Source organism: Manis pentadactyla, chromosome 3 (genome assembly GCF_030020395.1).
Source record: "Manis pentadactyla isolate mManPen7 chromosome 3, mManPen7.hap1, whole genome shotgun sequence".
Lineage (NCBI taxonomy): Eukaryota > Metazoa > Chordata > Mammalia > Pholidota > Manidae > Manis > Manis pentadactyla.
Genome location: NC_080021.1, coordinates 39208614 through 39230059, shown reverse-complemented (window position 1 = coordinate 39230059; position 21446 = coordinate 39208614). Strand labels below are relative to the sequence as shown.

The following is a 21446-nucleotide window of genomic DNA, read 5'->3' as shown; positions in this document are numbered from 1 at the left end:
TACTGCCTTAGAGATATCACCTAACTCTATCTTAAAGATACCTTAAAGATATCACCTGACTTGTACCACCTTTATGTGTATGAAGACAAATCTTCTTAGTCCTGTCTTAAGTTCCAGCATTATGTTCCAAATGACAAGTACTAAATACATTTAAAAATGTTGCTCATATGACCTTCACCAGTCTACTTTTTCAAGGGTATACTGTGCCTTATACTTTCTACATGCTTTGCAGAATGATTTATGCAGAACATGGACCATATATACATTTCATTTACTTTTACTGATTTATATAGGTCCATGCATCCTTAAGTTGCTAGAAACTATTAGCTTAAAAACAAATTAGAAACCAATGTCCCAAGTTCTCTGCCAAAGAGCAATGGTTTCCCAAGTGAGGTATATGTGATTCAGGTGCTAATGTAAGATAAATCCATTGCAATGTGGAAAGAAAATATTAAAATGTTCCTTCATTTCATCCTATTTTAATGTCTAGTTTTGTGAATTTTTTATAATTACAATGGATGTACATGAATAATTTATAAATACATTAATAGTGTAGAATCAAGAATATTTTTATTCAAAGAATTTCATAATTTAAGTATAGAGTCCATTGATATAAAGAATGCTCCTAACTTAAACTATACTTATATTATTACAATACCATTTGCCAGATGACAAAAAGAAGAATTTCTAAACTAAGTTTAACATCTGGGAGCCTATCAAAACACTGAACACAAATATACCCTACAGTTAATGTGTATCTCAAGTACAAATGTGACAGAGATATCCTGACTCAACATTATCCCTGGGTAAAATTTACAAGCATCTGAGAAAGATGAGGATAAATAAAAATCAGCAGCATGAATGCTAAAATAAGTCAATATTACAGTACCTCTTCCCATTACTTTTTGTTTCCCTCTTGCCAAAACTTGACTTGCTCAAAGTATACAATTTTCTGTGTTCCAGCACTGTGAATTACATGATATTACAGAATTGCTGAGTGAGAAGGGATGTTGGAACCTAGCTACTTTACCTACCACCAAGTGCTAGAAAACCTTACTGGACTGTCCCAGACATGATTAAGCAATCTCTCTGCTAAGAACTTGAGGAAAGAGATGCTCATTCCTTAAGAAAACCCATCCTGTTACAGCATAGATCCAGGCCTTGTAATGATTTTCCTTACACCGAGGTAATTTCTATCCACAGCTTCCAAATCTCAGAACAAAACAGCAACTTTCCAAGTGCCTCCCTTGTAAATACAGTTTATAGTCTACTGATGCTAGACCTCTTCCTCCATTGAATGGAATCTAGCTAAGCAATGTTTCACTTAAAAGCAAAGACAGATACCCAGAATCAAACACCAATTTCACATGAGGACTTGCTGTCAATAAGTGATTCTGACTTTGAGTTCTCCTAAGGTTGCATGCCAACCTTTTAAAGCAGAGAAATTATATTTGGCTCATAATAAGCCTGCAATAAATGAACACACTGGTGTACACATGAAAAAAAATCCTAAAATGGATTCCCATCTGTATTTTAGACTTGTACAGTGCAATTTTTATTAATTCTAAATAGATTTACACTTACTCCATTTAAACTGCTTCTTGTTGGTTTTACTTTAATGTTTCAGCCTAAAATCTTTATGAATGGTAGTTCCCTATTACCTTCCCTCCGTACTATGTGCCATCTGTAAACTGCTAATACACACACACACACACAACTTAAAATGGACAGAGCAAAGTTCTATGGAACTTGACAGGCTGACATACATCTATTAACATACTAGTACAGAAGTTCAAAATTAGTTTAAGTCCACTCAAATATATTACTACTCCCTATACGAAATGTTGCAATCAAGATTACAGTAAATTACTCTGCTTTGCTGAAGTTAAGATCATCAAGCAATCCCTTGATTTCTTCAAGTGTATTTTTATATGCATTTTAAAGAAAAAAATACATTGAAAACTATAAAGTATTCTACATGCATAGCTCTGCCTGTAACAAATATTCTGTATGACTTTAGTAACCTAAAACAGTAAACCTAAAAAAGTCTTTTTAGAAGTAATCCACAAAAGCAATGAGAATAATTTATTGCAATTTAGGGAGTGCTCCATTTAATGATAATAGCTGTATGTTCCATCATAAACATTCAAGCAAGCACAGAAATAAGACAATTCCTCTTCCCAAGTAGCCTAAAAAATAGTATGCATAATGCTGAAAAAGACTACTCCAAGTGGCTATGAGAGTTTAGAGCGATCCTATTAGACTGAAGAGCATCAGGAAAGCAGAAGCTCCAAAGGAATGGAAGAGGAGGAAAAGGGCAACCTATTTAAGGGGTAGAAAAATTGTGTGCAAGTAAGGAAGGAGTAGTGAGAGTTACAAAAAGAACAGCAAGTAATTCACCTTAGCAGCAGCATGGGATCAGACAGCGCAGCAGGAGGGGCTGGTGGAAGCAAATGCTGGGGCCACACTGTGGGGGATTTGTCAATCCCAGCCCAGGAGTGCAATACCAGTTCATCTGGTAAAGAGCAACGGAGGACACCTGACAGCTCAGAGGGGACAAGACTGGAACTGTGCTTCAGAATTTCTCTTGTTGTAGGGAAAACAAATGTGGTTGGGGGGAGAGACTAGAAATAAAACTACATATGAAATGAGTCCAACTGAGGAAAAGGGAAGTTCACAGAAAAAGATAGTGCATTTGACTAAGAGCAAATTTATAGTTCTACACTTTTATTGATTTCTTTTTTTGTGCTTTTTGAAAATCAAGACACAGATTACCTATCTCAGGTCTTTTGAGTAGCCTCTCATCTGTATTACTTTCCTAGAATGACACTGGTTCAGACTTAACCATGTCAAATTCTGCAAATTTCTATACCTTCTAGTTGTAATTTATCAAGGCCAAGTGAAGACCCAATGAGATCACATGTCCCCTCATACTTCTTCATGTTGGGTTTGTTTCATTCTTAGAAGACATTTACAAAATACATGACAAGTAAGTAGAAGTTACTTGGAAGTGCTGTCCAACACCATTCCTTATTATTGCCACTTAATTGAAAACAAGTAAATGATTTTTGTTTACTGCTTTTCAGGAACTTTGTCTTCTAAAATTCAGTCTCCTTATACTAGCTTTAATAGTTTGTAGCCTTACTTATTTACCATTGTGTGTTTCTCTTTCCTACATTCAGTGCATTTTTTAGTGTTGAGCTTCATGAAAAAAACATTTATGTTGAGCCTGAAACATAGGTAGCATTTCCTCAGGATGATACTGAGGTTAGATGGAGAAAAGAGAAAGCAGGTAAGGGAAAGCATAAGCTGAAATGGACAAAGTAAGAAGGGTGTGTGTGAGATGCATTATATATTAACTTTCAGTAGAGGATGAGGGAAAGGAAGAGAGTGGGGAGAAAGCTAAGTTTTGAGAACCAATGACTGGGTAGGTGCTTATATTCATTATGCCATTTACTTCTTAAGTTAGAGGGAGTTACTACTTTCTGCATTTTATAATGTAACAGGAGATACTAAAGCTCAGAAAGGTGAAGTCACTTGTCCAAGTTCACTCAAGGAAAAAGCAGATCCAGATTTGACTAGCCAATATTCCTGGCTATTCAAAGCAAGGCTTAATTAAATACAGTCTATTTTGTTACTATGAAAATCCATATATGGAAATTTGAAATAACAGAATCTAACAAAATGCAGATTGGAAATAAGACCCAGAAACATGAAAGGATAGTGCGTTACTGTAACTTGCTGAACTGATTTCATAAAAAAATTACTTTTACTATTTATTCAGAACAGGTAGGTATTTAATACATCAAAAGCAAATTGCATTAGCCTTGAATTAAAAACATGCCTTAAATGTAAACTGTGGTTTTACACTTTGTTTATCTGATAGTTAATTAATACTTCCAGGAGGCAGATGGAGCCTACAATTTCATTCTGTGTAAAATTAAAATTATCTGATGTCCCCTGGTAAATTTCACTTCTTCCTAGTTTACTATGGATTGCAAATTGAATACAGTTTAGAAGACCCCAACAAATAAGTGGGCAATGAAAAATTTACAAAATAGGAATAATGTTTAACAAATATAATTAAAATGTTGAAACTCCAGTAGAAATCAAGAAAATACACCAAGTTTAAGCTACCATGAAAAAGTTAATATTCAAACAAAGGAAAGGTAATACTCAAACACTGGTCAAATGTAACCTGTTCCCCTATCTTATCTACCCTGCAATTCTGGTTCTATTTTAATAAATTATTATACATCCTTCCTTCAGAATTTCATTACCTATTCCTAGCATGATGCTTAATTCTCTATGTCGAAATAAAGTCTTCTGCATAAATTAGAGAAAACCTAAATGTCCAAAACAAGAATTGTTAAAAAAAAAAACACACAGCAAATCTACATGACACATTATATACAGCCACAAAAATTTCAGTTGCATTAAGTTTGTAACATAAAAAAAGAAAAACCCACTTGTTATATATATATTAAGTGAAATGGCAAAGGACAAAAAAACAATGTGTGAAAAAATAACTACATAAAAATAAAAATGTGCATCAACTTAAAGCATAATTTGCATGTATGCACATGCACATGTGTATGTGAGCAAAAAAGAAAATAACCACCATGAAGTTTCTGTCCTGGTGAAATTGTAAAGTTCAACCATTTAGTGCAGAGGCAAACATACCTAAATACAGTTCTTTGGGCCCTAGCAGAATTACTGCATTATAGCAAAGCAAAATTCTTGCCTATAAATTTGTACTCACAATGATCTTGAATAATCGAAAGTTGAATTATGGACAGTGTATTCTGTTAAAAAAACAAGGAAAGTTTGAGGTTGTAAAAAGCTATTAAAACAGTACCAACAGAAAATTGCACTGATAAATATTAATTTTATAACATCATGTCACTGCCCTGCTCCAAACCCTCCAAGTGTTGGAAATAATTTGAATTATTTATTGTGGTGGCACACATTGCACAATCTGGTCCCACTCTAATGATCACTCCCCTCTCTCATCCCTGGGCTCAAAGGCTCTCATTCACAAGCCTTATGCTCTGGCTGCCCACTCACTTTCTCTCAAAGAAACTTTATGTACTTGCCGGAGCTTTTGCTCACTCAGCCACCTTCATGCTGATTCCCCTATTCACTCCTTCCTCTCCCAGCTGACTCCCCATCCTACAGGCATGGATTAACCTCTCCAACCTTTAAGTCATCTCCCTCCTGTATATTCCTGTACAAGTCCCTGTCTATGCAACACACCAAACACTTAACCATACAGTCTAAAATTATGTAAAATAAATATATGCATTATCTCCTGAAATGTATTCTAACTTCTAAAGATTAGGGATCTTTATTACATTTTTTTACAATAGTAAACTGCTTTTCTATAATGCCTTATAACTTATAAAGCAACTTCATATATAGTATTCTCAAAAAATGCATTGGTGACTTAAAAAATAATGCTTCAAAAAAAAATTTTTTTAACTTTAAATGACATAAAACAACAAAAAAAGAGAATGCCTTGGTTATGATGTGCAGAAAACTTCTCATTCAGAGAGTTCATTCTCTAAAGATCTGGAATAAGGATATTTTTCTTCTCTACAACTCTCAAATAGTACTAGCTAATGGTGGAAAAAAGTCTACCATTTCATAATTAAAGACAAATCTCAAACCCAATGCTCAGATGTTCCTAAATGCTATTTTCCAAATAAAATAAATCAAGGCTCTTTGGAGAAATGGCTCATTGCAGGGCTGAAATAGGGAAAATACAAGAGGAGCATGGAGCTTCTTGTAGTACTAAAAGGAAATACTCAAAAAAGGACAGGGCATGTCAAGAGAGAAAACAAGCAAACAAAAAACAGGTGCCGATCTGAAAGAACTCCCATGGCCAAAGCTGGAATAATCTGAGTAACAAAATAAATGACATACTATTGGATTATGAGTCCCTATGGATATAAATAAATTATTGAATAAATAGAGACAAGAAATAAATCTTCCTCATAGAAGAATTTTAAATAATATACATAGATATTGTTCCCTCTAGGAGATAGAGCTAAATACCCAGTCCCCTTGAGTAAAGACTGGATTTACATGGGAAAAAAATAACACATGGAAAGGAAAAAATAGTAACTTTCCAATGGAGATATCTGGCAGATGGCACCTTAACCACGTGAGGGGAAGCTAACATCTCCAGTGATGTCATGTGGGAATCATTCACTCCCAAGATGATGTGAAGGGCACTTCATCAGTGGTCTTCCTTCCAAAAACCTTTTCCTCTAATGCAGTCATGAGAAAAACATCAGACGAATCCAAACCGAGGGGCCTTCTGCAATATAATGCCATATACTCCAAACCGTCAAGCTCATGAAAAGGGGAAAAAGCTCATGAAAAACAATCAATGGACCACAGAAGCCAAGGAGAAATGACAACTGAATGCAAAGTAGTATTCTGGATTGGCTCCTGCAACAGAAAAAGGACACTAGTAGACTAACTGTAGTTAGTGATAACATACTAATGCTGGTTTCTTAGCTTTGACAAACATGCCACAGTAACTTAGGATTGTAACATTAAACTGAAATTGGGCAAGGGGATAGGAGATCTTTCTTATACTACCAATAGTGCCTCTGTAGGTCTAAAAGTACTCCAAAATGGAGTTTATACAATAGAAAATTTCAGAGATCAGATTAAATAATAGAAGCATCCTGCATCAAAATCAAAAGATTTGCTTAAGTTTTCAATGCAATCAGCCCAGAGGATGTCTAATTTGCAGCCAATGCTGCAGATTTCCCTTCCTTCCTCAGTAAAAGTGTTTTATATAAAACAGGCAGTACCGCTAATCCCAACTGGCCATCTTCCATACACCCTTTGGGTGAAAAGATGATTAGGAAACAAAGCCTGAACAACTTAGTAGAAACAATATAAACTTTATATGAATGCCTGCAAATAAAGGCATTTCAAGGGTTTGGGATCTAATTCATTTTATCAGATTTAAGTCCCAGTAGGAGTAAAAAAAACTTAAAAATAGATTCAAGGTCTTTCTTTACCTTGTCAATATCACATGTTCCCATTTAATGAGCAAGAATTTCTTGGTATTATAAAGAAAAAAAATCTACATTAAAAAAAAGCACTTCATCTGTTTGATGTAAGTGACCTATAAACTGGTTGATACATCTGAGAAAACAGAGGCATTATTAAGATTTATGAGACTTAATTCCTAATATTAATTTGATATTTAATATTTAATATCAAATTAATCTTTAAACCAAGACTATCTTTGGGAAACCAGGGTGTATGGTCATCCTCATTTTGAGAAGTACTGATACATACATTGTTATAAAGGAAATACGAAGGCCTACTTCCTACTAATTAAAATTTTAATTTAACAGAACCCAAGATGCAAGTCATATTCTGAATTTCACAAGACAGAAGGTAGTGACAGAGTGAAGTACATATTTGGTCTACAAAAACCTAAGCCATTAATAACATCACTATCATTACCGATGATATCATTAATTATATCGCAACAATGACGCTGTACACACAGAAAACGATTAGAAAGTAATATGACTTCAAAACTTAACTACTTTGCACTGTCGATATGCCCATATGAATATAAATAAATGACTGAAGGCCTGTCTCTGATTTTTAAGTTGGAGTCACACTATGTATGATAAATTGGAGATAAAGAATCGCTGTTCAAAAACAAAACCAAAAAACTCCAAAAAGATGCTAACTCAGTAACAGCTTATCTAAATATAATTTAAAATAGAAGCCATTTACTTTTCAGTTTAATATGGCAATCCACAATTAATAATGACAGGTTGAACTCTAATAAAACATCTATTTTCTCAGTCAAGTAAATAGATGTTTTATTAAATCTACATATTGGAAGTACTTAAGATTTTTCTGTAACTTTTATAAAATTTGGCTAGTCTGAAAAAAACTTCAGAATGTAAAGTCACAGTCAACACACCCCCTTAGTGTTGACTGTCATTGCTAGCTAAACTCTCTAAAATGTATGTATCTCTGACCAAAACCAAACACAAACTCCTCACAAAATGAAAAATCTGGCACAAAGGAATTAATTCAGATTCAGAGGTTTAAATATGATATTGCAATTATAGCTTGGAGTATGACTGATCACTGAATTACAGAAAAAGGCCTTTACACTAACTATTTTCTAAACAGGTATGGTATGTATATTCTATATATTAGTAAAAATGAAAAAAAAAGTTTGGGGTAAAATAGCAATGTTGGTAAATTCTATCTCATTCATGCTATATAGTATCTTAGGTAATCGAAAGTATTATTATTATCCAAATCTGCATCAATGTCATTCAGGATTACCCATTCAATTCAATTAACTGATCTAAGCATTTTTTATTTTAATCCTATTTTTAAATTGCTACCCCCTTTTGACAACTTATACTTAATCTCTATAGCAAAGTTTCAGAATGACAACCTTTCCTTTCATTCTTAAGAAGCATTTTATATACCCAAAATAGACTGCAGGGAAAACAATGAGAAATGAAAGAAACCTCTTGCCACCCTTAGAACTACTGAGCTCTACACTGGAGACAATTCTAAAGTAAAAAATGGAAAAAAAAAAATTTGAAGCTACAATATAAAAACTTCCTAAAATGTAGAAGAAATTAGACTAGTTTAGTTTTAATATCTTCTTTAATAAGACATTACAGCACACAACTGAGCACCCAGTGTGTCAGTTAAACATGGGGATGTAGATCCATACCAAGTAGAATGGAAACAAATTTAATCTTAACCCCATTCCTTTTGGCAACATTAATGGAAATACAGAAAACAAACGGGTCAGTTCTCTCCCAGTGTATTTTATCAAGTCTTTGAAGACACCATAACAGTTTTATAATGAACTTTGCTGTGATCTGTTAAAGAATCTTCAAACTAAATCATGAAGATGTTTAAAAGAATTGTAATTTTCCCCTTACAGCAGATTTAACTCAAATACAATAAAAAGGGGATTGTACTAATAATCTTCATGTGAAGTATGAGAATTAATCCTATGCAAGAAAAATGCAGCTATTTCCTTATCACTGAGATATAAAGTTAAATATGGTGTCTTCAGCTGCTTATAAAAAAGGGTTAATTACAAGAACAAGAAGATTTTATACTGAATTACAGTCAGTAAAACAAATGAAAAAAATATTAAACCAAAACTTGTGAATGGTTATAGAATGATTTGTTACTAAACAGAAACATACATATGCTCAAAGCACTTTTAAAAACCTTTAATTTAACCAGAACTTCTGTAACACCCACCACAAGCAATTAGGCGAATTCTAATGTTCTGGGAACCAACATATTTGTTAATAACAGATATAAAATCTGAAACTTAGGAAATTAAAAACATGAAAAAAAAAGATTACTTTAAAGTAAGAATATAAGGAGTCACTAAGAACTATCACCACTGAAACTTTTCCTTGGAAATATCTTGAACTTATAGTGAAGACAAACAAGGTGGGCAGAATATGCACAGCTACAAAATGCAGTGGTGAGTTACAGTAGCAAGAGGGAATGCATTTTGTAATCCACAGGATCAGATTTGTGGCTCTAAGCAATTACTAGTAAATATTTGAGAATTCTTCCTATTATATTAACTTAAAATTTTTTAAACTGAGTTATAGCAGTTCCACTCATAAAGTTAATAGCTGACAAAAGCAAATCAGAAGAACCCTAAAAGTAGTTTCCTTATCTGGGCAGGATTTATCCTTATCATCCATCTGAACCAACCCACAATCTCATCCTTAGAGCCAAAACAATGTGGATATTATCCTGGCTCACAGAAGTCATAATGTATACTGTCTTTGATTTTAGGAACCAGCACAAAGTAAACTCCTAAAATCAACTACTCATTTTGAAAAGAAAGGTACGAGAAAGTTTTGGGAACTAACCCAGCCACAAGTCATTCCAATCTTCCTGTTAACACAAAAGTCCATTCATAAAATTGGTCAAATCTTTAATAACATCCAAAAACTCCCTCAAAATTTTTGAGTTTCAATTTCAAATTAAAGAACTTCAAGAATTTTCAAAGAATCCAGTATAATTTATAAAAGATAGATCTTTACCAGTTCACTTATGTTCCATCGTATTTTGTACTAAATGATAGGCTTACTACTGATTATTTCATTGTGGCATGTACTTCAGAACCTGATCTTTCAGAAGGGCTCACTGACAGTTCAACCGCGTTAGGAATTTATCAGTTATATACAGTGTATACCTGGCTGGCAACTATAACCAGGTTGTACAGCAAGTTGCAATATTCCAACCTCAAACACAAGAAACAAATTAGAGTGAGAAATGACCCATGATTGCAAAAGACTGAAGCATCAGGTAAGTCTTCATTTAGATTAGCAGATGCCAATAAAATTGTGTGCACAAATTTAACGGATGTCTGCTCTAGTTTGATGAACCTGCCACTGAGCTGAGAAAGGGAGATAAGAATTGCGCTTGCAATTCTAGATGATGAATTTATTAGATTTTTATAAGGCAAATAATGTGGAAAGGTAAAACAGAATTTCTAGAACAATTTATCCTGTGATGTTGTAAAATCAAAGTACTATTTTATTAAATGAGTTATTTTACACAATATGAACATCAATATAATTACAATTGTAAAAAAATTTTTTATAACAAGGATGGACTGATTTTCAGATTTCCAAATCAGGGTCAACTGTACATTTACACAGAATTGTCTTTGCATGAAGCCCAAAAGGGAACAGCTTAAAAATGAGTGTTTCTGTAGCCCCTCTATTTTTGCTGATCAACAGTTTGTTAGAAAAGCAGCTGCAGGTTTGTTACCTAAGTTCTGAGACAGTAGAAGTCAAAGGTGTCATGAATTCACCTATAAAACATAAGCAAAGTTTCAGTGAATGTAGGTCTTACACAAATGGAAATTATATGCGTTTCAACTCTCTAAGAAAAAAATGCCTAAGAATTAGTTAGTCTGATAGATTTATCAACTGGATTTTATAAACAAGAAATCTTTGATGAATTTATTTTCAAAGAATAATTCTCACACATACTCCAGCTACTACCACCACCACTAACATTTCGGAGGAAAACCCAACCATACAGAGTGTAAACTGATTATTTGCAAGCAACTGCCAAGTTTATACACTGCATGCCTGTATTTTGCCCTGTATTTTAATGTACTTCGAAGCTCTGTTGAACACAGAAAGTAAAATACCTGCAAAAAGGCGCTTGGAAATATTGGGCTGCATCACTTCTGGGAGCAAGACCCTCAAATACCTTTGTAATAGTTATTTTCTTTAAGCTAATAATCTCTTCTGTTCTTGGATCAGAGTTGGCCAGCATCCCCTTATTCTGCCATTTTTGGCTATAGTAATAAAGACAGGGTGTTTCAAAGGCATACAGTGTCTGAGAAAATGGGACTTTTAGCAATTGTAAAGTTAAACATTAACTTAAAAGGGGGAAGCAATCAAGTCTCAGCTAGAAGGTATAATTTCACAATTACAGAAGCAATTTTGCTGTCATATACAACCCTGACATTATTAACAAACAAAAGAAAAAAGGTCAATTACCTGTAAACTTTATGCCTGAACATCAGCCAATTCTGGAGGAAGTGGAGTCTTAGGATGCTTGCTCTCAAAGTGCTGCTTAAAGGTCTTAGGGTCTGGCATTTGTGTCTAATTTAAAAATGTGTGAAAAAAGAAGAGTTAGACCTTATTCATGAAATAAAAACGTTAACTTTTAAAACCATGAGCCTATTCATGAAAGACAATTAGTGCAAAACACTTTTTAAAATAAAATTTATCAAATGTACATCACAGTGGTTCAAAAGTCCACCCCCTACCCAGCCCCATCCCCCTTGGTAACCACCAGTCACTTCTCAGTGTCTATGAGCTAATGCTGTTTTGTTCCTTGTTTTGTGAAATCATATGGTATTTGTCTTTCTCTGCCTGGCTTATTTCACTGAGCATAATACCCTTTAGACCCATCCACATTGTTGCAAATGGCAGGATTTATTTTCTTTTTATGGCTGAATAATATTCCAGCAACACATTTTGGAAGTTCCCGTAACTTAGTCACTGGCAAATGAAAAAGGACCTTATAAACAAAGGAATTCCTAATATATTCATACATTTCAAATATCAAAAGAGGGGTGGGTCACACAGAATGATTTTGCTTAATTAACAGCAAATAGGCAAGATTTACTGAGTACTTGTTAAGAATGTTATCTGAATTCTCATTAACCTACATAATAATCTTAAGTTAGTTCCTACTATCCTCATTTCACATGATAAGGAAACCTAGAGTTTAATACTATACTGACTTCCCTAGGCAAGGACCTTCAACTATTTACTCTTTATCACATTCAAGTAGACAAAACACAAGATAAATGTTTTGTTGTTTTGAGTTTTTAAATATATGAAGTACTTTAGTACTTTTAGGCCACAGTATTTCATCAGTAGTTTAGTGAAATTTACTTTTGCCCTGCCTCTTTCCAAACAGAACCTGAAGTTGCTTACTTTCGTTATTGAGTATATCGAAGCTCAATATGAACAAGATATTTAATGTAACAGATCTACTCTTAATGAGAACTTTTATGTAGTCAGGAACTTTTATTTCATTAGTAATGACTTCTACAGATAATAATCTTTAGACCAGGAATCATGTCTTAGCAAGATCCTTTCCCATCTATACCAATCTTACCCAGACATGGGGCTTTGAAAAAAAAGAAACACACATATATGTACATATGTATGTATGTATGTATGCACATATGTGTATGTATTGAACCAAACTCACAAGAAATACATTCACTGGTACCAACATAGTTCTAAACTAAAGCTGTAGATCTGACTTCCTTACAAAGTTTGAAGTAGTATTATTTGTCCTTAAGAAGAGGCTCTGTTTTGTTCATTCCTCTCCTCTAACACCCAGAGAATTGTGCCTGGCCACAGGAGTCATTCAAAAAAAAGTATATGTTGAATATATGAAGACGGTTTCCTAAAATGCTTTACTTGAAATAGTAGATTTGAGAGCTGGTGATCTCGAATCTACTATTTCAAGTAAAGCATTTGTTTCGCCATGGCTGCAAAATTTTAACCTATACAAACCAATCACTAATGAAAGAATTATCTGCAGGAAAGCTGTGTCTCCCAATTCCCCTTACCCTACAGACAGTGCAGGTATATATTAAGGCAGCTTTGGCAGCAGCCTTTTGGTCATGTCCTTGTTTCTTCTTTTGTCCAGCTTGCTTTTTGGCATTTTTCTGCTGAGACTGAATCTTCTGCTGTCCACGAGCCATATCTAAAAACAGAAGTTGAGGCATTAGAGTGGTTTTTACTCTAATACAAAGTAATCTAAGTATGGTAATGCTCTCAGAATTGAAGACTTAAGTTTTACAGAAAGTTGTCAATCAAAATGTATAGGTTTTCAATTCTCACATATAATGCTAGTAAAGGATAAGTAGGTACAACCACTGTGGAAAACTGGTAAGAATCTGCTCTATAACCTAACAATTCCACTTTTGGTGTACATCCAACAGAAATGCAAATGTATACACACCTAAAAGACAGTACAAGAATGTTCAGAACATGTTTTCAAAACTGGAAACATCTTTCATCTGACCATCCATGTCAAATGTTCCCATTCAAACATTACATGGTTTATGATAAATAGCATCATGGTTTATGATAAAGCCTCTGGTCCTTAAAAAAAAAACAAAAAAACAAAACTGGAAACAATCCAACAGTTAAGATGGATACATAACTGGTATATTTATGCTGTGGAATATGATGCAGTACTCAAAAAGAAGGAACTGTTGTTACAAGTAACAACATGGTTATAGCTCAGTGTTAAAAGAAAGAAGCCAGATACAATGTGTAAGTTGTACTCTGTTCCAAAGAGAGAAAACTAATCTAGGAGGTAGTGATCAGGTGAGGCGGGGGAATTCATGGGGTGCTGACGTGTTCTATATCTTGATCTGGGTAATAGTTACACAGGTGTGTTCACTTATAAAAATACATTGAACTGCACACCTAAGATTTGTGCACTTCCCTATATGTAATCTTCAAATATGTACCCAAAGTTTGGCCCCTTCCCCAATCATGTTTGATCTCTTTGCAAAGGTACTTTCCCTTTCCAGTATTCATTGTCATGACTTGAGATTTTTACAACCTTAATAGGAACATAGCTATCATCTAACGCTTCTAAAGGGCATCTGTATTCAAAATCTTTCTTAAAAAAAAAAAAATGTCTTTGCATGATTTGACAGATTATTAAGTAAGATTAAATTAGTTTCCGGTTGAGAGAATGAACCTTGTAAAAAAGGTAAAGGTACTTTTATAAAATGAAAGATACCATTCTTTACTACTGATGGTGTGAAATGACCTATATAGGTTAAAATAGTTAGGTTACTAAAAAAAAAGTTACTTTATTTTTGCAATAAAGTCTTCTATTAGACAACATAAGTTAGATTTTTTCATAAAGGATCTATAATAAGCCTCAGCTGTTTTTTAAACACATTAAAACTGGGGCTTAAGTAGAATTCCTATGTATAGCTTTGACTAGGACTGCAATTAAATTTTAAACTTTTAAATCACTGCAGGACCTGAACATACAATGGATCTAATCTACATCACCCTTACCCAGAAAACAGTGCTGGCTTTTTCTGACTGGAACCCTAGCTAGTCAATGGATGTAGGTCAAAGCAGTTCATAGAAACATATGAGCTTCTCCAAAATACAAATAAAGCAAACTGAAAAATACACTGACTGGACAAGTTCCCACTAGTATTTAACACTAAACTCAAAGTTAAATAAAGCATAGAAGAGGATTAATGTTTTGAGAGGAAGTTGGCTGAATATTTTAACAATTTACAAAAATGTTTAATATGCTGGCCTAATATAAGAACCCCATTTCCCCCAAATGGCAAATATCAGATGTCTTAGTCCTTGCAGACTAAACTTCCATTTTAGTTTTTAAAAACTAACTCCTTAAAATTAAATCCATAATTCCAAGCTAAATGGAATCATTTTTTTTAAAAAGCATGTTTAAGTACAAATGTTATGGCAAGTGTATAAACCTGTTCCCAGGAGATTTAGATACTTATGATGATTTGTATGATAGCAGACAGGTATTGAATCTTTCTATATCCCAGTGTTTTATAATGTCTCAATGTCTTACTATCTGTACCTTATGTTAGAGTAATTCAATCCTCTCATGCATCCAAACTCTTCCACACAATGTATACTATGTAGGCTAATACAATGATCTTGTGGATGACCTCAATTGTTTTACATTGTAAACTTATAAAATGGCAGGCCACTAATTTCACAAGTTTCTTTGATAACTAGCAGTTAACTGTTCTGATAACATTTTCATGCAGTAATCTGCACAAACCAATGTCATTAGATGCACATTGTTTTTTGCATTTAGGACTTTTAAAACATTACACAAAAGATTTAGCCATTTTCACTGTCATCTAACAAGAGTAACACAAAAGCCATAAAAGTTTTAATAAATAGAAGACTGTAGTCGCTTGTTCTTACTTTTAAAACAGAAAACTTAACCCCAGGTAAAGGAAATCGAAATCTGTCTAAATGCATGGGGTAGGCCCCTAACTTCTAACAATATACTGCATTGATTTCCTTTCTGAAAGCAGAAATGCAAACGAACCAACCACCTGCTTTTGGACAGTTCAACTTAGGTACTGCCAATCGAATTTTCCACAAAATCCTAAGTATAACTTCTCTTTGGTTAAATACACAAACTGAGGGGCAAGAAGTCATTTACAAATATCCAAACGCTGGTTTTTTAATATAACTCTCTTTTGGCGTGGTTTTCCGAGGGGGAGAAGGGGGAAGTTATAGAATGAATAAGCTCCTCTAAAATAAGGAGCTCGTACGGGAGGCAACAAGCAGCACTGTCTCCCAAATCCTCTGAAAACCAAAACAAACGAGTAAGAGAATAAAACATTTTGGATCCAGGAAGTAGGATCATTCTTCATAATCATCCGAAACGAAGAGGCCCAAGCAGTGATCAACATCCTGACCCTAGCTTTTAACTACAACCTTTCGGAAAGGGGTGCGGATGAAAGTACCAGAGTCAGGTCTACTTCATCCAGCACTTCACTAACCCAACTCCAACCGGCCTCTCCCGCCTTGGGGAAGCCCCCTCCTCTTACTGCCACACAGCCCCCACCTACCCGCCACTCATGGACCCCGGCCCAGAGACGTGGCCCTTGGAGGCCTTGACTGCTCAAACCCGGCCCCTCAGGCCGCAGGGAGCCCCAGTCTGAAGAAACCGACCAGCTGCCGTCGCCCGTAAGGTTACCGCTCTGCTCCGCTCCCGCGGCCGGCCAGCGACCCGGCCACCTGCAGAGCCTGGCAGGCGCCCGAGCTTCCCCTCCTTCCCGCGGCTCGTGCCAGGACAGGACCGGCCCCGCCGCCCCCAGGGAGGCGGAGGAGGCCGGCGACCCCTCGCGACCCGCGATGACCCCCATGGTCCCTGTCGACCCCATCGGCAGGCCCCCACCCGGCTCCCGGGCGTCCTGCGGCGTCAGCACCGCCCCCACAGCCGCTCACCGGGGCCGGGACAGTCTTGCGTCGGAGAGGCCGCGCAGCGCGAGGGCCGGGGGAAGTGGCCGTAGGGAGAGGAAGGGGGAGCGCGCCCAGCACCGCTTCGGCCTCCTCCACCCGCCAAGGAAGGGAAAAGGGAGAGCCGCAGCACAACAGCCCGCGCGTCGCACCCGCCGCCGCTGCCGCCGCGCGCGCCCGCCGCCGCCTCAGCCTCGGGGGAGGCCACTACGCCTCGTGCTCGCGCACGCCGCACAGCTCTCCCAGTCGCCCCAGTGCCCGCCTGCTTCTCGCAACCCCGTCCACTCGCCTTCCTGCTCCGGCCTTCCCCACCCCTCCGCCCCTCGCACGCCTGCGCTCTTTCCGGTCGCGCGGGCCAATGGTCGCGCACCCCTATTACATAAGCGCGAGGGGGCGGGGCCTGGCGGAGACGGCGGCCCCAGCTAGACAGGAACTGCAGGGGACGTCGCCCTGTGTCCCCGGCGCTCCTCCCTGTCCCGCGTGCTCTGGCCGGCTTCGGTCGGCTGTGGAAGCAGGGAGATCTCGGTCCTGGCAGCGAGTTTTCTGTTCCTCACCCGCTTGCTCACGCTCACTCATCTGGGGTCCGGCCTGGCCTCGGCCGCCACGTCCCTTCTCTCGCGCCTCCTGCCTCACCGGCGCCCTCCGAGGCCACGGCCGGGGGTCGAGCAAGGAGCGCCAGCGCCGCGGCGGCGTGGGTCACTGACCCACGAGCCTGCCACGTGGGCTCACAGCTGTTCCCGCCCCGAGTGAGGCCGGCGGGCCGGGTGGCCCTGAACAGGGGCACGCAGCCTTTGTTCTCATCAATATCCTTTTACCGCCTTCCCACGGAAACGACGGTTATTCTACCAATTTGAGGTTTTTAGTGTGTTGAAGAGTCAAGCCTGACTCACTGAAAATTATTGGCGAGGCCTCCCTGACCCTTTTAGGCTGACTGCTACCAATAAACTGAGTTGCTAGTATTTGGGGAAACGGTTAAGTTGACTTGCCTCCTTGTTCACAGGCCATGACAGTCTGATCAAGTCCAGTATCTGATCGAGAGCGATAGCGATCATAAATATTTTATAAGCTGGTTATCTGTAAAAGGCTTTTTAAGCATTGGCTTTTTTATACATCTCTGGGCCACCCTTCACCCCCTCATCCCCCTCCCCTAACACATATAGATACTGGTTCCTAATAGATGTTTTAGTAAAAACAAAAGGGATGCCTTTGTATTTGATGTTCTCACCTTGCCCATGGCTTCCTTTCCCAAATTTGCCCGCCAATGCCCAGAAATGTTAGAGGAATATAAATACATCTCAAGTTAGCAGACTGGGATATAGACATCACAGAATTGTTTCAAATAGCCAGGAAGGAGGTAGCTGCTTATTGCTACTCGGTGGTACACAATAATCTCGTTGTTCAGTCTTTTCATCCTCATTTCAGGTCTTCTCATCTTCACTTTCCACACCCTCCTTCCCGTGCTGCAGCCTTAAATTACATATTTAGATTTTATTAATAGCTCTCCAGTTCTCAGTTGTAAGCTAATTTTAATTGGGCACCATCTGCCCAGTACCTAACAGTGTGTTAAACATTAATATACTTTGAATAAATGGATATTGACCCAATGAATTGGATGGGTGTAAAGAAAACTTTTATTGTCATAAAGTTATAGCTTAATCAGTAATAGTCATCATAACTATAATAATTGTGTTAGCCTGGCTAATCAGAGGGGGATAAGGTACTTGGAGGACTGGACAGCGGAAAGGGACAGAGAGATCTGGTTGTCAGATAAGTTTTCTGAACTAGAGAGGTGATTTCTGTTGTGCAATAGGATTAATAAATCACTTGTTCCCATGGCCTAGATGAAAGATCCATTAAAGCCAGTGTTTCTTAAATTTTTGAGTTAACCACCTTTGAGAATTTCATAAAAACTATGGACTTTGCCCTCAGAAAGTTCATATACATATAAACTTGTCCCTGTTGGTAGAGTTTCTCCACCTTGGCACTCTTGACATGTGGGCTGAATACTTGTTATGGGGGGCTGTCCTGGGAATTGTATGCTTAGCAACATCCCTGCCCTTGCCCCTGTTGATGTCAGTATCACCCCAGCTCCAGATGTGACAACTAAAAATGTCTACAGATTTTGCTAAATGTCTTCTGGGAGTCAAAATCTCCCCTGGTCGAGAACTACTGCTTAGAGGATATGCTTTCATGGTAACTTTGTATGATGTTTAGGGCATTTGAAATACAAAGGAAAAAAATGTAAGAAGGAATGGTTAAGATTCAACAGCTGTGAAGTGACAAACAATAAATGAAAAGAGGATTAATTGGCATTACAACCAGTTGGTGTCCTACTTATGTTATAGAAATGTGGCAGTAAATGGGATAGGAACTCCGTAGAAGGATTTTTATACACATTTTTGGTTTTAATTGTGAATGCTACAGTAATTCCACTGCCTGTTTTTCTTCTTTTGCCTTTATACAATTACTATGGGTTAATAGCCAATAAACATATGCCTATTTTCTACCCCAAATCACAATCAGATTATAAGTGCTTCTTTGAAGACCTGAAAGGCTTATTTATCTATTTGTATTCATGTCAGGTATTCAGGGCTGAAGGAGCTGGTGGTTAATCGATGCATTATTTCTCAAATAAGTATAGATTATTCTGAATTACTTTTTCCACTTTATTGTGCATGTAGGTTAATATCTAAGTGTAGTAAAATGCTCCGTTCAGGGGTTCATTAGAGAGCAAAAAGTCCAGGAGCTGGACCCTCAGGTCCTGACATCCAGTAACAAGTGATAACAGCAATAATGAAAACAATAAACTCAAAACAAAAATGTTTGCATTGCTATCTCTTCTTCTTCTACTCTTGCTTGAGATTTCTTGGGACTGCAATCTGTATTCTTTTGTTTTCTCTACACTTTCTCCAAAGGAATCTCATGTACTGTTGCGGCTTTAAATAATGAACTTCAGAGGACCCCACATTTCTATCTTTAGTTCAAGCCTCTCTTGTGATTCCTAAGTTATGTATCCAAATGCCTATTTTTCACTCCACTTTAATGCTTTATAGGCATTTCATATTTAATACCATATGGTATGGAATCTAAGAAGCTGTTGATTGGAAGTCAGATTTAGGTCCACTATGATTAAAAAATATTACTGCCAGTTAAACTATGGCATAATGCTAAGATACCCTTGATTAGAAAATACATCTCAATTTCAGAGATGTTAAAATACTTTTAAAAAGCAATGTGACTTATTAGATAATGTGACTTTTATTTTTAAAAAATTACATACTTAGGAATAACCTTACCAAAAGAAGTGAAAAACATATTCTGAACTCTTAAAAAAATTGTTGAGGGAAATTAAAGAAGACCTAAATAAATGGAAGGCACTCCATGTTATGGATCAAAAAAATATTGGGATGACAATATTCCCCATATTAATGTGTACATTCAATACATCCCCTATCAAAATATCAGCTGTTATCTTTGCATAAATCAACAAGTTTATTCTGAAATTCATCTGGAAATTCCAAGAAACCCAGGAATATGATAAGGATTTTATTTGGTCTTTGTCCCCATTTCTGGCACAAAACTCCTAAAACCTTTGGAATTTTCTGAGTGGTGGGAGTGTCTTTTGTCATTCATAAGAAGTCCCTTTTGAGGACCCCTAAATTTATGTTAATGAGGTGATGTAGGGCAGGGCCCCTGGATAGCTTCAGGCTGAGATTTGTCACCAGAATGACCAAGTGTTTAGAGGACTGGAATTTACAGCCCCACTCACTGACATTTGGGAAGGCAAAGGGGAGGGAGGGAGTTGGAGATTAAGCGCTATTAAAACTTGAGCAAGATTTGATGAGTTCTAGGTTGATGAATTCATTCACATGGTGGGAGGGTGACACAACCCAGTTCCATGGGAAGAGAAGCTCCTGTACTGGACTCCTTCCACTTCGCCTGTGTACTTCTCCATCAGGCTTTTCATTTGTATCCTCTATAATGCCTTTTATAATAACAGTTTCAATATAAGTAAATGTTTCTCTGAGTTCTGTGATTTGCTCTAACAAATTAATCAAACATAAGGGGGTGATCATGGGAAACTGATTTATAGCCTGTCAGTCAGAAGCACAGGTAACAGGACTTGCATTGGCATCTGAAGTGGTGGTGGTGGGTAGCAGTGTTGTAGGACTGAGCCCTTATCCTGTGAGATTTGATGCTATTTCCACATTAATAGCTTCAGAATTGAGTTAAATTATAGGATACCTAGCTGGTGTCACAAAACTGCTCTATGTTTGGAAAATCTATATATCTGGTATTAGAAGTGAAGTAGTATTGCAGAGAAATGTTGAGAGTAGAGGAGATACAGGGAGGAGGAGTGTGGTTTTCCAGAATAGCTGAAACAATGTTGAAAAGAGAAATAAAGTGAAAACTTTAAATATAGAGGTGCTGTATGACCCAGCAATTCCAATCCTTGAAAAAGAGGATTTATACTCCCCAATTGCAAAACTTGCTACAAAGCAACAGTAATCAAGGCTGTGGCGCTGGCATAAGAATAGACATCATGGATCAATAAGAATTCAGAATTGAGAGTTAAGGAAGAAATCTTCACATTGATTTTGACACTGGTGCCAAGAAAATTCAATGGAGAAGGAATAGTCCTTTCAACAAATGATGCTGGGAAAACTGGATATCCACATACAAAAGAATGAAATTGTACCCCTACCTATGTACAAAAAATTGATAAAACTGAATCACAGACCTAAATGTAATTGCTGAAACTATGAAATTCTTAGAAGACATAGGTGTAAATCTGCATGACCGTTGGTTAAGCAAAGCCTTCTTAGATATAACACCAAAAGCATCAGTGAC

General features: G+C 37.0%; 1 protein-coding gene across 3 annotated transcripts; it reads right to left on the bottom strand.

Annotated features, from left to right (window-relative positions):
• Nucleotides 1-10558: 10558 nt before the first annotated feature.
• ZNF706 (zinc finger protein 706) lies at nt 10559-16908 on the bottom strand. 3 transcript variants are annotated; one of them, XM_036876264.2, is made up of 4 exons: nt 16885-16908; nt 13169-13305; nt 11574-11678; nt 10559-10873 (listed from the first exon to the last, which is right to left on the bottom strand). In XM_036876264.2, the coding sequence occupies exons 2-3, from the start codon at nt 13301-13303 to the stop codon at nt 11583-11585; spliced, it is 231 nt and encodes a 76-aa protein (XP_036732159.1). In that variant the 5' UTR covers nt 13304-13305; nt 16885-16908; the 3' UTR covers nt 10559-10873; nt 11574-11582. The 3 variants fall into 3 exon arrangements, with proteins under 3 accessions (XP_036732159.1, XP_036732158.1, XP_036732160.1); XM_036876263.2 differs by having other exon boundaries at nt 16748-16885; XM_036876265.2 differs by lacking the exon at nt 16885-16908 and adding an exon at nt 16584-16851.
• Between the last annotated feature and the right edge of the window lie 4538 nt (nt 16909-21446).

What these genes read in the sequence shown, in the direction of transcription:
- ZNF706 (XM_036876264.2), bottom strand. Translation starts at nt 13,303, where the DNA reads ATGGCTCGTGGACAGCAGAAGATTCAGTCTCAGCAGAAAAATGCCAAA. An exon ending in ATACCTGCACTGTCTGTAGG is followed by an intron (nt 11,679 to 13,168) that starts GTAAGGGGAATT and finishes TTTTTAAATTAG; the next exon opens with ACACAAATGCCAGACCCTAA.